Genomic DNA, 17275 nt, shown 5'->3' with positions numbered 1-17275 from the left:
GTGACGATCCTCTAAGGTGACGATCCTCTAAGGTGACGATCCTCTGAGGTGACGATCTTCTAAGGTGACGATCCTCTAAGGTGACGATCCACTAAGGTGATGATCCTCTGAGGTGAAGATCCTCTGAGGAAACAATCCTCTAAGGTGACGATCCTCTAAGGTGACGATCCTCTGAGGTGACGATCCACTGAGGTGACGACCCACTGAGGTGAAGATCCTCTAAGGTGATGATCCTCTGAGGTGATGATCCTCTGAGGTGATGATCCTCTAAGGTGACGATCCTCTGAGGTGACGATCCACTAAGGTGATGATCCTCTGAGGTGAAGATCCTCTGAGGAAACAATCCTCTAAGGTGACGATCCTCTAAGGTGACGATCCTCTGAGGTGACGATCCACTGAGGTGACGACCCACTGAGGTGAAGATCCTCTAAGGTGAAGATCCTCTAAGGTGATGATCCTCTGAGGTGATGATCCTCTGAGGTGATGATCCTCTAAGGTGACGATCCTCTGAGGTGACGATCCACTAAGGTGATGATCCACTAAGGTGAAGATCACCAGGTGAACCAGGTCGCTAGTTTTTTCAGCTTCATGACACAAGAGGTGAATTCATGAAGCTTCTGTCTTCATTTGTCAGATTTTCTTCCTGAAGGTCGTGAAGGTTTTCCAGGTTCCGTCCTGGACTGGCTGAGGAAGGGTGGAGGAAGGGTGGAGGAGGTGGCGGAGACTCCCTCAGCTCCCAGTGAACCAGCAGGGTGGAGGAGGTGACGGAGACACAGGAGCCTCTTGTTGGTCACATTCCTCCTTGTTGACTCCGACCTCCTTAGAGCTCGTTCTGCACAATTAGACCAAAATGCCTCCACCCGTCCAGAACCGCTCCGCCTCTCTGCCTCCGTCTGCATGATGCAGGCCGATCCAGAGCAACCCCACCCGACACCACCCACCCCGGACCGATCCGAGACCTGACCTGAGTTTCTGATGGCTTTGAGTTGAATCCTAAAAGAGTCGGACTCCTTCAGACTGATTCTTCTTCTTTGAGTCGGTTCGTGTTTAAAGTTCAACGAGTTCCTGAGTTCAGCAGGAAACGAGGTTCTGGAAGAGAAGAAGAGAAGAAGAAAAGAAGAAAAGTGTCTGTTTCTTCCAGTCAGAGGAAGAAACATCAAGCAGCTTGACGCTCAGCGAGACGCCGCCGGGGATTCTGGGACGGCAGCCGACGGCGGCTACGTGCTAATAGCTTCACACTGTTCTGACAGGTCACACTGACCTGTTCCTCCACCCTGACCTGTCTCTGTTCCTCCACCCTGACCTCTCTCTGTTCCTCCACCCTGACCCTGTTACTCCACCCTGACCTGTCCCTGTTCCTCCACCCTGACCTCTCTCTGTTCCTCCACCCTGATCTGTTCCTCCACCCTGATCTGTCCCTGTTCCTCCACCCTGACCTGTCCCTGTTCCTCCACCCTGATCTGTTCCTCCACCCTGACCTGTCCCTGTTCCTCCACCCTGACCTGTCTCTGTTCCTCCACCCTGACCTGTTCCTCCACCCTGATCTGTTCCTGTTCCTCCACCCTGAACTGTCTCTCTTCCTCCACCCTGATCTGTCTCTGTTCCTCCACCCTGATCTGTCTCTGTTCCTCCACCCTGACCTGTCTCCGTTCCTCCACCCTGATCTGTTCCTCCACCCTGACCTCTCTCTGTTCCTCCACCCTGATCTGTTCCTCCACCCTGATCTGTCCCTGTTCCTCCACCCTGACCTGTCCCTGTTCCTCCACCCTGACCTGTCCCTGTTCCTCCACCCTGTTCCTGTTCCTCCACCATGACCTGTCTCTGTTCCTCCACCCTTATCTGTTCCTCCACCCTGATCTGTCCCTGTTCCTCCACCCTGACCTGTTCCTGTTCCTCCACCCTGACCTGTCTCTGTTCCTCCACCCTGACCTGTTCCTCCACCCTGATCTGTTCCTGTTCCTCCACCCTGAACTGTCTCTCTTCCTCCACCCTGATCTGTCCCTGTTCCTCCACCCTGACCTGTTCCTGTTCCTCCACCCTGACCTCTCTCTGTTCCTCCACCCTGATCTGTTCCTCCACCCTGATCTGTCCCTGTTCCTCCACCCTGACCTGTCCCTGTTCCTCCACCCTGACCTGTCCCTGTTCCTCCACCCTGTTCCTGTTCCTCCACCATGACCTGTCTCTGTTCCTCCACCCTGATCTGTTCCTCCACCCTGACCTGTCCCTGTTCCTCCACCCTGACCTGTTCCTGTTCCTCCACCCTGACCTGTCTCTGTTCCTCCACCCTGACCTGTTCCTCCACCCTGACCTGTTCCTGTTCCTCCACCCTGAACTGTCTCTCTTCCTCCACCCTGATCTGTCTCTGTTCCTCCACCCTGAACTGTCTCTCTTCCTCCACCCTGATCTGTCTCTGTTCCTCCACCCTGAACTGTCTCTCTTCCTCCACCCTGATCTGTCTCTGTTCCTCCACCCTGAACTGTCTCTCTTCCTCCACCCTGATCTGTCTCTGTTCCTCCACCCTGATCTGTCTCTGTTCCTCCACCCTGACCTGTCTCTGTTCCTCCACCCTGACCTGTTCCTCCACCCTGATAATGATAATGAAGATAATGACATGAGAGTCGAGGTGATGTAGCGAGCAGCAGTAGTGAAACGAGTTTCACTGTGTGACTGACCTCCACCTCATCACCCCCCGACCCCCCCCCCTCCCCTCCACCTTCCTTGAGAGAGACCGGAGTGACTGGACGTGTCGGAGTCGTCCTGTGACCTCAGCTCCACCTGGCAGGTGGGGACCGGAGTCGTCGGGTGGAGGACCGACGCCCTCGGTGAAAGTCAAGCTACCCTGCTGAGGGAAAGGCCACGAGTATGAACACAACAAACAACCTGTGATGATACATAAACTGCTGCCATGGAGGCAGCCTGCTGAAAGGTGGAGGCCTGGTGGAGGAGGGATGGAGTCGTTTACCTGAGCTCAGTACTGGTAGATTCTATTTCTAGTTGTGTAGCTGAGCTCAGTAGATTTACTTTCCCTCCACAGATACAACATCATTTAAATTCTCCTTTACATGAAGTAAACAAGGTGAGAACAACATCTGTGCTCCCGAATCAGTGTGACGTTCTTCCTCATGAGTCACATGGTTTCCTTCAACGGCCAATCACATCGCGGCTCCGCTGAGACCTGGTGACAAACTACCTGGTGACAAACTACCCGTTGACAAACTTCCTGGTGACAAACTTCCTGGTGACAAACTACCTGGTGACAAACTACCCGTTGACAAACTTCCTGGTGACAAACTACCTGGTAACAAACTACCTGGTGACAAACTACCTGGTGACAAACTTCCTGGTGACAAACTACCTGGTGACAAACTACCTGGTGACAAACTTCCTGGTGACAAACTACCTGGTGACAAACTACCCGTTGACAAACTTCCTGGTGACAAACTACCTGGTGACAAACTACCTGGTAACAAACTACCTGGTAACAAACTACCTGGTGACAAACTACCTGGTGACAAACTTCCTGGTGACAAACTACCTGGTGACAAACTACCTGGTGACAAACTTCCTGGTGACAAACTACCTGGTGACAAACTACCCGTTGACAAACTTCCTGGTGACAAACTACCTGGTGACAAACTACCTGGTAACAAACTACCTGGTGACAAACTACCTGGTGACAAACTTCCTGGTGACAAACTACCTGTTGGCAAACTACCTGGTGACAAACTTCCTGGTGACAAACTATCTGGTGACAAACTTCCTGGTAACAAGCTACCTGTTGACAAACTTCCTGTTGACAAACTACCTGTTGACAAACTACCTGGTGACAAACTACCTGGTGACAAACTACCTGATCAGTTAATGAAAGAAAAGGCGGAGCTTATCTGAGATTGGCTGATTTCACAGCTTTTCTCTGTATTGAGTTGAGTTGAATTGAGTTGAGTTGAGTTTTGTGTTGAGTTGAGTTGAGTCGTGTTGAGTTGAGTCTTGTGTTGAGTTGAGTTGAGTTGAGTTGAGTCGTGTTGAGTTTTGTGTTGAGTTGAGTTGAGTCGTGTTGAGTTGAGTTTTGTGTTGAGTTGAGTCGAGCTGAGTTGAGTTTTGTGTTGAGTTGAGTCGTGTTGAGTTGAGTTTTGTGTTGAGTTGAGTCGTGTTGAGTTGAGTTTTGTGTTGAGTTGAGTCGTGTTGAGTTGAGTTTTGTGTTGAGTTGAGTCGTGTTGAGTTGAGTCGAGTCGTGCTGAGTTGAGTTGAGTTGAGTCGTGTTGAGTTGAGTCGTGTTGAGTTGAGTCGTGTTGAGTTGAGTCGAGTCGTGCTGAGTTGAGTTGAGTTGAGTCGTGTTGAGTTGAGTCGAGTCGTGCTGAGTTGAGTTGAGTTGAGTCGTGTTGAGTTGAGTCGTGTTGAGTTGAGTCGAGTCGTGTTGAGTTGAGTTTTGTGTTGAGTTGACTCGTGCTGAGTTGAGTCGAGTCGTGTTGACTTGAGTAGAGTAGAGTGTAGTAGAGTAGTTGCCATGGCGATGTCAGTGTCGTCCAGAAGGCTCTAGAAGTGTCAGGCAGGTGAAGCGGCGGCGTGACGCCTGCTGCACACATTCCTGATCTCACTGATTACTGGCGGCTCTGCAGACGGACGGCGAGCAGATTGACCTCCTGCTGAACCCGGCGCCGCACGGCAGCGAGGCTCCGCCCACCCGGCGTCACCCGGTGTCCATCAGCAGCGAGGCTCCGCCCACCCAGCCTGAAACATCAGCCGGCGTCTCCGTCTCACGGCGACCACACACACACTCATCAGAGCCGCCATGTCGCCCTGCCGGCCAATCAGAACGACTCGTCGGAGGAAGTCCCGCCTCTTTAGACGCTGAGGTTCCAGGAGAGATTCTAGAATCACTGGACTGTGATGAGCTGGTTAGAGTTCAATAACACACCACCGTGTGTGTGTGTGTGTGTGTGTGTGTGTGTGTGTGTGTGTGTGTGTGTGTGTGTGTGTGTGTGTGTGTGTGTGTGTGTGTGTGTGTGTGAGAGACGTTGGTCTTCGTTTACACGTCAACAATCAAGTGAAAACACCAACGTTTTGTGTACGATAGAAACACTGGAACTTTCTCCGTTATGGAGGAAAACTGAGGAACTGTTCTCCTCATGTTCTAGATCTAACTGTTCTAGATCATCATTAACTGTCTAGATCGACATTTAACTGTTCTAGATCAGCCTTTAATTGTTCTAGATCGACATTTAGCTGTTCTAGATCATCATTAACTGTTCTAGATCGACATTTAACTGTTCTAGATCAACCTTTAATTGTTCTAGATCAACCTTTAATTGTTCTATATTGACATTTAACTGTTCTAGATCAACCTTTAGTTGTTCTAGATCAACCTTTAATTGTTCTATATTGACATTTAACTGTTCTAGATCAACCTTTAATTTTTCTAGATCAACCTTTAATTGTTCTCGATCAACACCTAACTGTTCTAGAACTATATCTAACTGTTCTAGGTCATCATTAACTATTCTATATCGACTTCTAACTGTTCTAGATCAACCTTTAATTGTTCTAGATCTATATCTAACTGTTCTAGATCATCATTAACTATTCTATATCGACTTCTAACTGTTCTAGATCAACCTTTAATTGTTCTAGATCTATATCTAACTGTTCTAGATCATCATTAACTATTCTATATCGACTTCTAACTGTTCTAGATCAACCTTTAATTGTTCTAGATCTATATCTAACTGTTCTAGATCATCATTAACTATTCTATATCGACTTCTAACTGTTCTAGATCAACCTTTAATTGTTCTAGATCTATATCTAACTGTTCTAGATCATCATTAACTATTCTATATCGACTTCTAAACTGTTCTAGATCAACCTTTAATTGTTCTAGATCTATATCTAACTGTTCTAGATCATCATTAACTATTCTATATCGACTTCTAACCTGTTCTAGATCACCTTTAATTGTTCTAGATCTATATCTAACTGTTCTAGATCATCATTAACTATTCTATATCGACTTCTAACTGTTCTAGATCAACCTTTAATTGTTCTAGATCTATATCTAACTGTTCTAGATCATCATTAACTATTTCTATATCGACTTCTAACTGTTCTAGATCAACCTTTAATTGTTCTAGATCTATATCTAACTGTTCTAGATCATCATTAACTATTCTATATCGACTTCTAACTGTCTAGATCAACCTTTAATTGTTCTAGATCTATATCTAACTGTTCTAGATCATCATTAACTATTCTATATCGACTTCTAACTGTTCTAGATCAACCTTTAATTGTTCTAGATCTATATCTAACTGTTCTAGATCATCATTAACTATTCTATATCGACTTCTAACTGTTCTAGATCAACCTTTAATTGTTCTAGAACTATATCTAACTGTTCTAGATCATCATTAACTGTTCTATATCGACACCTAACTGTTCTAGATCTAGATCTAACTTTACATGTCGACTTCTCACGGAACGACAAACTGTCAGGTTATTGGACAGGAGCTGCTGCAGCCTTCTCCACCCACCATCCTCCTCCACCCACCAGCCTCCTCCACCTCTGTGTGATGACACAAGGTGACTTGTGTGTCGGTGTAGCTCCACCCCCCCGGGGGGCTCTGACCTTCACTCTGCTGGCAGGAAACTCAACACCCGACGGAGGAACAGCGAGCAGCTCCACCCGAACGGAATCTGAGCTCTCAAAATATTTCCTCTGCTGCTCGTTTTCCCACATCAGTGTCTCATCGGGGGGGGGGGGGGGGGGGGGGGGTACATGCTCACACCCCTCAGCGGACTCCCCCTCAAACACACACACACTCACACACACACACACTCACACACACACACACACACACACACACACACACACACACACACACACACACACACACACACACACACACACACACACACATTTAATATTTAATAATCGCTGCAGGAACCATGTGACCAAACAGGAAGTGGACAACATGCTAACTTCCTCAGCTCAATGCTACACCACCATGATAATGCTGATCATAATGCTAATGCTAATGTGGTGGTAATGCTGATGATAATGCCAATGATAATGCTGATGATAATGCTGATGATCAGGAGGTCAGACCTCCACCCTCCTGCTCCTACAGTCACCAGCTTCTCACCACAGAAAAGAAGTTGGTCAGTAAACAAACAAACCTTTTAAACGAGTGTTGACAGTAAACGACTCTTCTGAGTCACACCGAGCTGGAGGTTCGTCACTGAATCTCCTGAACTGACGTTGTTCTTCCGTGAGGCTCGGAGAGGGTGGAGGAAGAACAGAGGGTGGAGGGGGAAACAGAGGGTGGAGGGGGACTAGAGAGGGTGGAGGGGGACTAGAGAGGGTGGAGGGAGATGGAGGGTGGAGGGGGAATAGAGAGGGTGGAGGAAGAACAGAGGATGGAGGGGCAATAGAGAGGGTGGAGGAAGAACAGAGGATGGAGAGGGAATAGAGAGGTGGAGGGAGAACAGAGGATGGAGGGGGAATAGAGAGGGGTGGAGGGGGAATAGAGAGGGTGGAGGGAGAACAGAGGGTGGAGGGAGAACAGAGGGTGGAGGGGGAATAGAGAGGGTGGAGGGGGAATAGAGAGGGTGGAGGGAGAACAGAGGGTGGAGGGGAGAACAGAGGGTGGAGGGGAATAGAGAGGGTGGAGGGGGAATAGAGAGGGTGGAGGAAGAACAGAGGATGGAGGGGGAATAGAGAGGGTGGAGGGAGAACAGAGGGTGGAGGGGGAATAGAGAGGGTGGAGGAAGAACAGAGGATGGAGGGGGAATAGAGAGGGTGGAGGGGGAATAGAGAGGGTGGAGGGGAACAGAGGGTGGAGGGCGAACAGAGGAGGGTGGAGGGAGAACAGAGGGTGGAGGGGGGAATAGAGAGGGTGGAGGGGGAATAGAGAGGGTGGAGGAAGAACAGAGGATGGAGGGGGAATAGAGAGGTGGAGGAAGACAGAGGGTGGAGGGGGAAACAGAGGGTGGAGGGAGAACAGAGGATGGAGGGGGAACAGAGAGGTCCGGGTGGTTTACGGTCTCAAGGTTTGGTCCGGGTGGTTTACGGGTCTGAAGGTTTGATCCGGGTGGTTTACGGGTCTGAAGGTTTGGTCCGGGGTGGTTTACGGGTCTGAAGGTTTGGTCCCGGGTGGTTTACGGGTCTGAAGGTTTGATCCGGGTGGTTTACGGGTCTCAAGGTTTGGTCCGGGTGGTTTACGGGTCTGAAGGTTTGATCCGGGTGGTTTACGGGTCTGAGGTTTGGTCCGGGTGGTTTACGGGTCTGAAGGTTTGATCCGGGTGGTTACGGGTCTCAAGGTTTGGTCCGGGTGGTTTACGGGTCTGAAGGTTTGGTCCGGGTGGTTTACCGGGTCTGAAGGTTTGGTCCGGGTGGTTTACGGGTCTGAAGGTTTGGTCCGGGTGGTTTACGGGTCTGAAGGTTTGGGTCCGGGTGGTTCACGGGTCTCAAGGTTTGGTCCGGGTGGTTTACGGGTCTGAAGGTTTGGTCCGGGTGGTTCACGGGTCTCAAGGTTTGGTCCGGGTGGTTTACGGGTCTGAAGGTTTGGTCCGGGTGGTTTACGGGTCTGAAGGTTTGGTCCGGGTGGTTTACGGGTCTGAAGGTTTGGTCCCGGGTGGTTCACGGGTCTCAAGGTTTGGTCCGGGTGGTTTACGGGTCTGAAGGTTTGGTCCGGGTGGTTTACGGGTCTGAAGGTTTGGTCCGGGTGGTTTACGGGTCTCAAGGTTTGGTCTGGGTGGTTTACGGGTCTGAAGGTTTGGTCCGGGTGGTTTACGGGTCTGAAGGTTTGGTCCGGGTGGTTTACGGGTCTGAAGGTTTGATCCGGGTGGTTTACGGGTCTGAAGGTTTGGTCCGGGTGGTTTACGGGTCTCAAGGTTTGGTCCGGTTGTTTACGGGTCTGAAAGTTTGGTCCGGCGTGTGGTTCACGGGTCTGAAGGTTTGGTCCGGGTGGTTTACGGGTCTCAAGGTTTGGTCCGGGTGGTTCACGGGTCTGAAGGTTTGGTCCGGGTGGTTTACGGGTCTGAAGTTTGGTCCGGGTGGTTCAGAATCTCCACAAGCAGTAATAACAGTGTTATTACACGTGAGAAACCAGCTTCAGGAGGGTCCAGCCGATGTTGGGTTAGGGTTAGTCTTTGTTTTGTGCCGAGGTCCCGCATGATCCGAGTGTTCTCCACTGTAATCTGATTACATGCCAAACAAACCTGATTACCGTGATTCAATTTGATTTGATCGGGAACAAAGTGGAGCGATGGAGCCTCCTGAGGCTGATCAATGTGAGGCCGGATCAATGTGTGATGGGGGGGGGGGGGGGGTTAGTGCCAACTGCCCAACTATTCCGTGACAGTTGTGCAGTTTTCTAAAGAGCCCCCCCCCCCCATCCCCCATTAAAGAGGCCCTGGCTCGTGCGGACCCCCGCCCTCCCTCAGAGGCCCCGGCTGGTACAGTCCCCTCCTCCACACCCTCCCCCAGTATGGAGGCCCGGGCTCATACAGTAGCCAATCCCCCCCCCTCCCCTCCCTCCCTCCCTCCCTCCCTCCCTCCGCCCCCCCCCCCCCCCCCCGGCATGGAGACTGGTTGGTACAGTTTCCCTCCCCTCCCTCTCACCTCTCGCTGGAGTCAGATGACGTCACAGGCGAGTTGGGGAACGTGTTCTCGCGGTGTTTTCCCCCCGTCCGAGCCTCCACCCAAGAGCGGTGATGCTGGCGAAAGTCTCGCGAGACTTGCTCTGCCGGCGCGGTAACCGCCCATCCGATTGCAGTCTGCGGACCGAGTATAATAACAGGCGGGCGGCTCCACGAGCATCCTGCTCCGACCGACGCTCGCCCGGGAGGACGACACCGCACCGGGAGGAGGACAGTCTACACCGGGAGGGGGGAAACAGTCCGTACCGGAGGAGCTGCAGCCGGGACGTTCCGGGACGTTGTGCCGCGGACTGGAAGTTTCCGTCCCGTAAGCCTCCGCGCCGCCCGCGCCGCTCGCGCTCGCGCTCGCGCCGCGCCGCCCGCCGAGCCTCCCTCCCTCCCGGCAGGGGCTCCAAGCCGCCCTCGGTCTCGGGTCTCAGCCACCGGGGGAAGCGTCCATCAACGCCATCATGTCCTCGCCGCCCTCCGCGCCGGCGGAGAGCGACTTTCTGTCCCCGGACGCGGGGCCGAAGCCCCCGGGTCCCACGCCCAGCCAGAGCCGCTTCCAGGTGGACCTGGTGGCGGAGGCTGCGGCCGCCGCGGACGCCCAGTCCCCGGGCTCCGAGTCCTCCTCCGCCGCCCCGGAGGGAGCGGAGGCCGCCGGGGCCGCCGGGGAGGAGGCGAAGGGCCGGTTCCGGGTGGTGAACTTCGCGGACCCCGGCGGCTCGGGGAGCCCGGCCTCCCCGGAGGCTCCGCCGGCCGAGGGGCTCCAGAACGGGGACACGGTGATGAGCGAGAGCAGCCTGCACTCGTCCACCGGCGGCGGCCAGCACCACTACCACTACGACACCCACACCAACACCTACTACCTGCGGACCTTCGGCCACAACACCATCGACGCGGTGCCCAACATCGACTTCTACCGGCAGACCGCCGCCCCGCTGGGCGAGAAGCTCATCAGACCCACGCTGTCGGAGCTGCACGACGAGCTGGACAAGGTAGGACCCGGACCCCCCCTGGTCCCTAGACCGCCATAGTCCACCATAGAGACCCGGAACCCCACAGTCCTAGACCCCCCCCAGTCCTAGACCCCCCCATAGTCCACCATAGAGACCTGGACCCCCACAGTCCTAGACCCCCCACAGTCCTAGACCCCCCCATAGTCCACCATAGAGACCTGGACCCCCACAGTCCTAGACCCCCCACAGTCCTAGACCCCCCCATAGTCCACCATAGAGACCCCCCCCATAGTCCACCATAGAGACCCGCACCCCCACAGTCCCAGACTCCCCCATAGTCCACCATAGAGACCCGCACCCCCACAGTCCCAGACCCCCCCCATAGTCCACCATAGAGACCCACACCCCCACAGTCCCAGACCCCCCCCATAGTCCACCATAGAGACCCGCACCCCCACAGTCCCAGACCCCCCCATAGTCCACCATAGAGACCTGCACCCCCACAGTCCCAGACCCCCCCATAGTCCACCATAGAGACTCGCACCCCCATAGTTCCACCATAGAGACCGGCACCCCCACAGTCCCAGACCCCCCCCATAGTCCACCATAGAGACCCGCACCCCCACAGTCCCAGACCCCCCCATAGTCCACCATAGAGACCTGCACCCCCATAGTCTCAGACCCCCCATAGTCCACCATAGAGACCTGCACCCTCATAGTCTCAGACCCCCCCATAGTCCACCATAGAGACTCGCACCCCCATAGTTCCACCATAGAGACCGGCACCCCCACAGTCCCAGACCCCCCCCATAGTCCACCATAGAGACCCGCACCCCCACAGTCCCAGACCCCCCCATAGTCCACCATAGAGACCTGCACCCCCATAGTCTCAGACCCCCCATAGTCCACCATAGAGACCTGCACCCTCATAGTCTCAGACCCCCCCATAGTCCACCATAGAGACTCGCACCCCCATAGTTCCACCATAGAGACCGGCACCCCCACAGTCCCAGACCCCCCCCATAGTCCACCATAGAGACCCGCACCCCCACAGTCCCAGACCCCCCCATAGTCCACCATAGAGACCTGCACCCCCATAGTCTCAGACCCCCCATAGTCCACCATAGAGACCTGCACCCTCATAGTCTCAGACCCCCCCATAGTCCACCATAGAGACTCGCACCCCCATAGTTCCACCATAGAGACCGGCACCCCCACAGTCCCAGACCCCCCCCATAGTCCACCATAGAGACCCGCACCCCCACAGTCCCAGACCCCCCCCATAGTCCACCATAGAGACCTGCACCCCCATAGTCTCAGACCCCCCATAGTCCACCATAGAGACCCGCACCCCCATAGTCCACCATAGAGACCGGCACCCCCACAGTCCCAGACCCCCCCCCATAGTCCACCATAGAGACTCGCACCCCCATAGTCCACCATAGAGACCCGCACCCCCACAATCCCAGACCCCCCCACAGTCCACCATAGAGACCTGGAACACCCATAATCCTAGACCCCCACAGTCCACCATTGTGCTTCCAGTGCTACAGTGACTCCTGGTGGACTTGGTTTGGTTTGTGAGGCTTACCCCCCCCCCCCCCTTCTTACCCCCCCCCCCCCCCCCCCCCCCCACAGTGAATCTGGGTCTGATCAGGTTTCAGATGAAGTGTAAACTTTGTTAACGTTCCTCTGGGGACGAAAAGGAAGATCCTCTTCCAACTTGTTGACGTTCCTCTTCACACTCAGACAAACCGGTATTTCCAGCATCTTATTTTGGCGGGACGTCCCCCGGTCTGTTGACGTCCCCGCCGTCCCACAGAGACATCCCGAAGACTCCCGAGGCTTCGTGTCACGAGGTCCCGTCCGTCCACATCTGGGCCCTCAGCCGTCACTTCCGCTACAAACCAGACTCTTATTTTGACAGTCTGGATTTTGTTTCTCCCCGACTCGCTCAAACGTTGCCGTCTTTGATGTCCCAGAATGCCCTGGGGCAGGTTTCCCAACATGGCGTCAGTCGGGAAGCATCGGCAGGTTCTTCTGCACTTTATTGTGAAGGATTTGATGAAACTGCAGGTTTAAATCGTAGATATAAAATACTAGATGCCGCGCAGCCGATCGGCGCCGCCATCTTGGAGAGGTCTCCCTCCGGAGCTGAACACAAAGATCCCAGGATAGGAAATCCACTCCTGGGATCTTTACGTTGGACACGAGCGGAGACCTCGCCAAGATGGCGGCGCCGTCGTCACGCCAACAGGCGTGAGGCGTCTAGAGTTTTACATCTCCGGTGGAAATGTGAGGACGAGGTCTCGTTTTGGTTCGTCGCTTTATTCCCTGGACAGAATCTGTCGTTTATTGATGGGAAGAGTTTAGACGTTCTGCCGCTGGAGGAACTTTAAATCGGGATTTTCTTCAGTTTTTTGTTGCATAAGAACGTAGAATCTTCTGTTTCAAGGTGGTTGTTGTTGTTGGTGTTGGTGTTGGTGTTGCTGACCTCCACCCTGAACTCCATGGCTACACGGGTGGAGGTGTGACGGCGCGGCTTTCGTTCGTCACGCGGACGAAAAACGAAAACGTTAAAAAACAACTGTCGGTCAGATCGACTGCGTCCAGGGAAGGTTTGACCTTTGACCTGAATGAGCTCCGTCCAGCGGGGGACTGATTGTCCTCCGTCAGTCTCTCCTCCGTCAGTCTCTCCTCCGTCAGTCTCCTCGGCAGACTGTAGGTCTCAGGATGTTGTCTTGGTGAAGACGATACCTCCGTCCTTGTCAACACGGGGAGTCGGGAGACGGAGGCTGTGGAGGTCGTCGACGTGACCTTGAGTGATGGTCAAGGTCGGAGCTGGACGAGCTCCAGCCTGACGCTCTGGAAGCTGCTGCAGGATTCTGTAAACATCTGGCTAAGAATAGAAGATGTAGAGCAGGATGTGGTCTGGAACCGTCTGTTTTACTTCATCCTGCAGCCGCTGGTTCAGGAACAGTCCCCCCCTCAGGAACAGTTCCCCCTCTGGTTCAGGAACAGTCCCCCCCTCAGGAACAGTCCCCCCTCTGGTTCAGGAACAGTCCCCCCCTCAGGAACAGTTCCCCCTCTGGCTCAGGAACAGTCCCCCCCTCAGGACCAGTTCCCCCTCTGGTTCAGGAACAGTCCCCCCCTCAGGAACAGTCCCCCCCTCTGGCTCAGGAACAGTCCCCCCTCTGGTTCTGAAACAGTCCCCCCCCCTCTGGTTCTGAAACAGTCCCCCCCCTCTGGTTCAGGAACAGTCCCCCCTCTGTCTGTCAGGGGACAGGGTCTCTGTCTGTCAGGGACAGGGTCTTTGTCGGGGGACAGAGTCTCCGTCTGTCGGGGGACAGGGTCTCTGTCTGTCAGGGGACAGAGTCTCTGTATGTCGGGGACAGGGTGTCCGTCTGTCTGGGGACAGGGTCTTTGTTGGGGGACAGGGCCTCTGTCTGTCAGGGGGACAGAGTCTCTGTCTGTCAGGGGACAGAGTCTCTGTATGTCGGGGACAGGGTGTCCGTCTGTCGGGGGACAGAGTCTCTGTCTGTCAGGGGACAGAGTCTCTGTATGTCGGGGACAGGGTCTTTGTCTGTCGGGGGACAGGGTCTCTGTCTGTCAGGGGACAGAGTCTCTGTATGTCGGGGACAGGGTGTCCGTCTGTCTGGGGACAGGGTCTTTGTCGGGGGACAGGGTCTCTGTCTGTCAGGGGGACAGAGTCTCTGTCTCTCGGGGACAGGGTCTCTGTCAGTGTTGCCACCGTTTAGAAAACTAATCCGATTACTGATTACTAGTTACTCCTTTAAAAAGTAACTTAGTTACTTCACCGATTACTTTTAAAAAAAATAACCAAGTTAGATTACAAGTTACTTTTTAGTTACTTTGAGCAGCTGCTGGCCCCGCCTCCTGCTCCCTGTTTATACATATTTAACCTTTGACCTTCATTCTTTGTTGTGTTTTTATCTGACTCACGCTTTTATCATCACATTTTTACTATTTCTGGTATTTAGTTACTCAGATGTACTTGTAGTCTGTTGTTGCACGAGTTGTTTCTTTATTTATTTATTTGCACTGCACCCCCCCCCCCCCCAAAACTCTTTAATTGATTGATTAATTAATTTAAAAGGACGACCATGATTGGTTCCCATGCTTCTGTGGTCCCTGAACGCATCGTTGGAGCAGCTTGGCCTGTGATTGGCTGAGGGGAGAAAGGGGGCGGGTCTGTTTCATAGTGAAGCGGCTTTGCAGACAAGAAACTCTTATAAGACGTTAAAATAGAAACACAGTGACTGACATGAGTAACTGTAATCTGTTAGTAACGCCTTACATTACTAGTTACTGAAACAAGTGGTCACATGGGAGGAACGTGTTACTGACTGACGTCGGTCTGTTCCTTCAGAACCCGTCGGTCTGTAACGTTGGTCTGTTCCTTTAGAACCCGTCAGTCTGTTCCTTCAGAACCTGTCAGTCTGTAACGTTGGTCTGTTCCTTCAGAACCCGTCAGTCTGTAACGTTGGTCTGTTCCTTTAGAACCCATCCTCCTGTAACGTTGGTCTGTTCCTTCAGAACCCGTCAGTCTGAAACGTTGGTCTGTTCCTTCAGAACCCGTCGGTCTGTAACGTTGGTCTGTTCCTTTAGAACCCGTCGGTCTGTAATGTTGGTCTGTTCCTTTAGAACCCATCAGTCTGTAACGTTGGTCTGTTCCTTCAGAACCCGTCAGTCTGTAACGTTGGTCTGTTCCTTCAGAACCCGTCAGTCTGTAACGTCGGTCTGTTCCTTCAGAACCCGTCGGTCTGTAACGTTGGTCTGTTCCTTCCGAACCCGTCGGTCTGTAACGTTGGTCTGTTCCTTCAGAACTCGTCAGTCTGTTCCTTCAGAACCCGTTGGTCTGTAACGTTGGTCTGTTCCTTCAGAACCCATCAGTCTGTTCCTTTAGAACCCGTCAGTCTGTTCCTTCAGAACTCGTCGGTCTGTAACGTCGGTCGGTTCCTTCAGAACCCGTCGGTCTGTAACGTCGGTCTGTTCCTTCAGAACCCGTCGGTCTGTTCCTTTAGAGCCCGTCGGTCTGTTACGTCGGTCTGTTCCTTCAGAACCCGTCGGTCTGTTCCTTTAGAGCCCGTCGGTCTGTTACGTCGGTCGGTTCCTTCAGAACCCGTCGGTCTGTTCCTTCAGAACCTGTCGGTCTGTTCCTTTAGAGCCCGTCGGTCTGTTACGTCGGTCTGTTCCTTCAGAACCCGTCGGTCTGTAACGTCGGTCGGTTCCTTCAGAACCCGTCGGTCTGTAACGTCGGTCTGTTCCTTTAGAGCCCGTCGGTCTGTTACGTCGGTTCTGTTCCTTGAGAACCGTGAAAGCAGCAGCCAGCCTCGCAGCGTCCCAAAGCGTCTGTTGTGGTCTGAAGGTCGTCTTGTGGTCTGAAGGTCGTCTTCCTGAAGACGTCCATTGTCTGGGTGGACGAGGTGATGATGTCAGAGGTCGGCGCCGCTGGATGTCGTCGCCTCGCCATTACGGCGGCGGATCAGCCGCTTTAATGAGTTTGTGGCGGCAGACGGCTGCGCTGACATCCAGGAGCGTTGTCGTGGTTTCAAGGTCGCGCTGACCCGCCGCTCTCCACCCGCCGCTCTCCGCCCGCCGCTCTCCACCCGCCACTCTCCTCCCGCCGGGCCGGCAGCGTTTCCCCCGCCGTGATTGGTCCAACTGATCGAACTGGGAAATGGAATTTCCACTGCGCCGATTCACTGCTGCTCATGTTGCTCACTGCAATCAATACGGTGATCAGGAGGCGTGCAGCTCTCCATCACGCTCTCCACCAGGACGCTCTCCATCACGCTCTCCATCACGCTCTCCACCAGGACGCTCTCCATCACGCTCTCCATCACGCTCTCCACCAGGACGCTCTCCACCAAGACGCTCTCCATCACGCTCTCCATCACGCTCTCCACCAGGACGCTCTCCACCAGGACGCTCTCCACCAGGACGCTCTCCATCACGCTCTCCACCAGGACGCTCTCCATCACGCTCTCCACCAGGACGCTCTCCACCGGGGCGCTCTCCACCGGGGCGCTCTCCACCGGGGCGCTCTCCACCGGGACGCTCTCCACCGGGACGCTCTCCACCAGGACGCTCTCCATCATGATGTCACACTCTCCATCACGCGCTCCACCAGGACGCTCTCCATCGGGACGCTCTCCATCAGGATGTCACACTCTCCATCGGGACGCTCTCCATCAGGACGCTCTCCATCATGATGTCACACTCTCCATCACGCTCTCCACCGGGGCGCTCTCCATCAGGATGCTCTCCATCAGGATGTCACGCTCTCCACCCGGACACCAGGCTCTCCAGAGAGAGGCTCTCTGACTGAAGTTTATTGATCCTGCTGATGATCAATAATTGGAAGAACTGATCAGGACGTCTCCAGAACTAAAGAACAGTCAGCTGCTCCTGCTGCTCTCCTCTCCACACAGTCAGCTGCTCCTGCTGCTCTCCTCTCCACACAGTCAGCTGCTCCTGCTGCTCTCCTCTCCACACAGTCAGCTGCTCCTGCTGCTCTCCTCTCCACACGCTGCTGCTCTGATCAGACTGATCCTCTGGCCCGAGATCAGCCTGGTCGTGTTCCTGTTCCTGTTGGGCCTCTGGTTGCCATGGAGACGGAGAGTATCGGTAGTGGCTGATTAGAAAACGATGTGAAC

General features: G+C 53.8%; 1 protein-coding gene across 3 annotated transcripts in view; it reads left to right on the top strand.

Annotated features, from left to right (window-relative positions):
- The first annotated feature begins 9955 nt into the window (after positions 1–9955).
- slc12a2 (solute carrier family 12 member 2) overlaps positions 9956–17275 on the top strand; it is a 35273-nt gene continuing 27953 nt past the window's right edge. For all 3 annotated transcript variants that reach the window (XR_013936937.1, XR_013936938.1, XM_080509651.1), the window contains exon 1: positions 9956–10634. Coding sequence is in view for 1 of the 3 variants with exons in the window: in XM_080509651.1 (XP_080365777.1) it covers positions 10107–10634 (528 nt within the window). In the remaining 2 variants the exon portion in view is untranslated. The remainder of the gene's footprint in view (positions 10635–17275) is intronic.

The sequence above is a fragment of the Blennius ocellaris genome, assembly GCF_963422515.1.
Source record: "Blennius ocellaris genome assembly, chromosome: 15".
Classification (NCBI taxonomy): Eukaryota; Metazoa; Chordata; class Actinopteri; order Blenniiformes; family Blenniidae; genus Blennius; species Blennius ocellaris.
The sequence above is the reverse complement of the archived record's forward strand: the minus strand, read 5'-3'. Positions and strand labels throughout refer to the sequence as shown.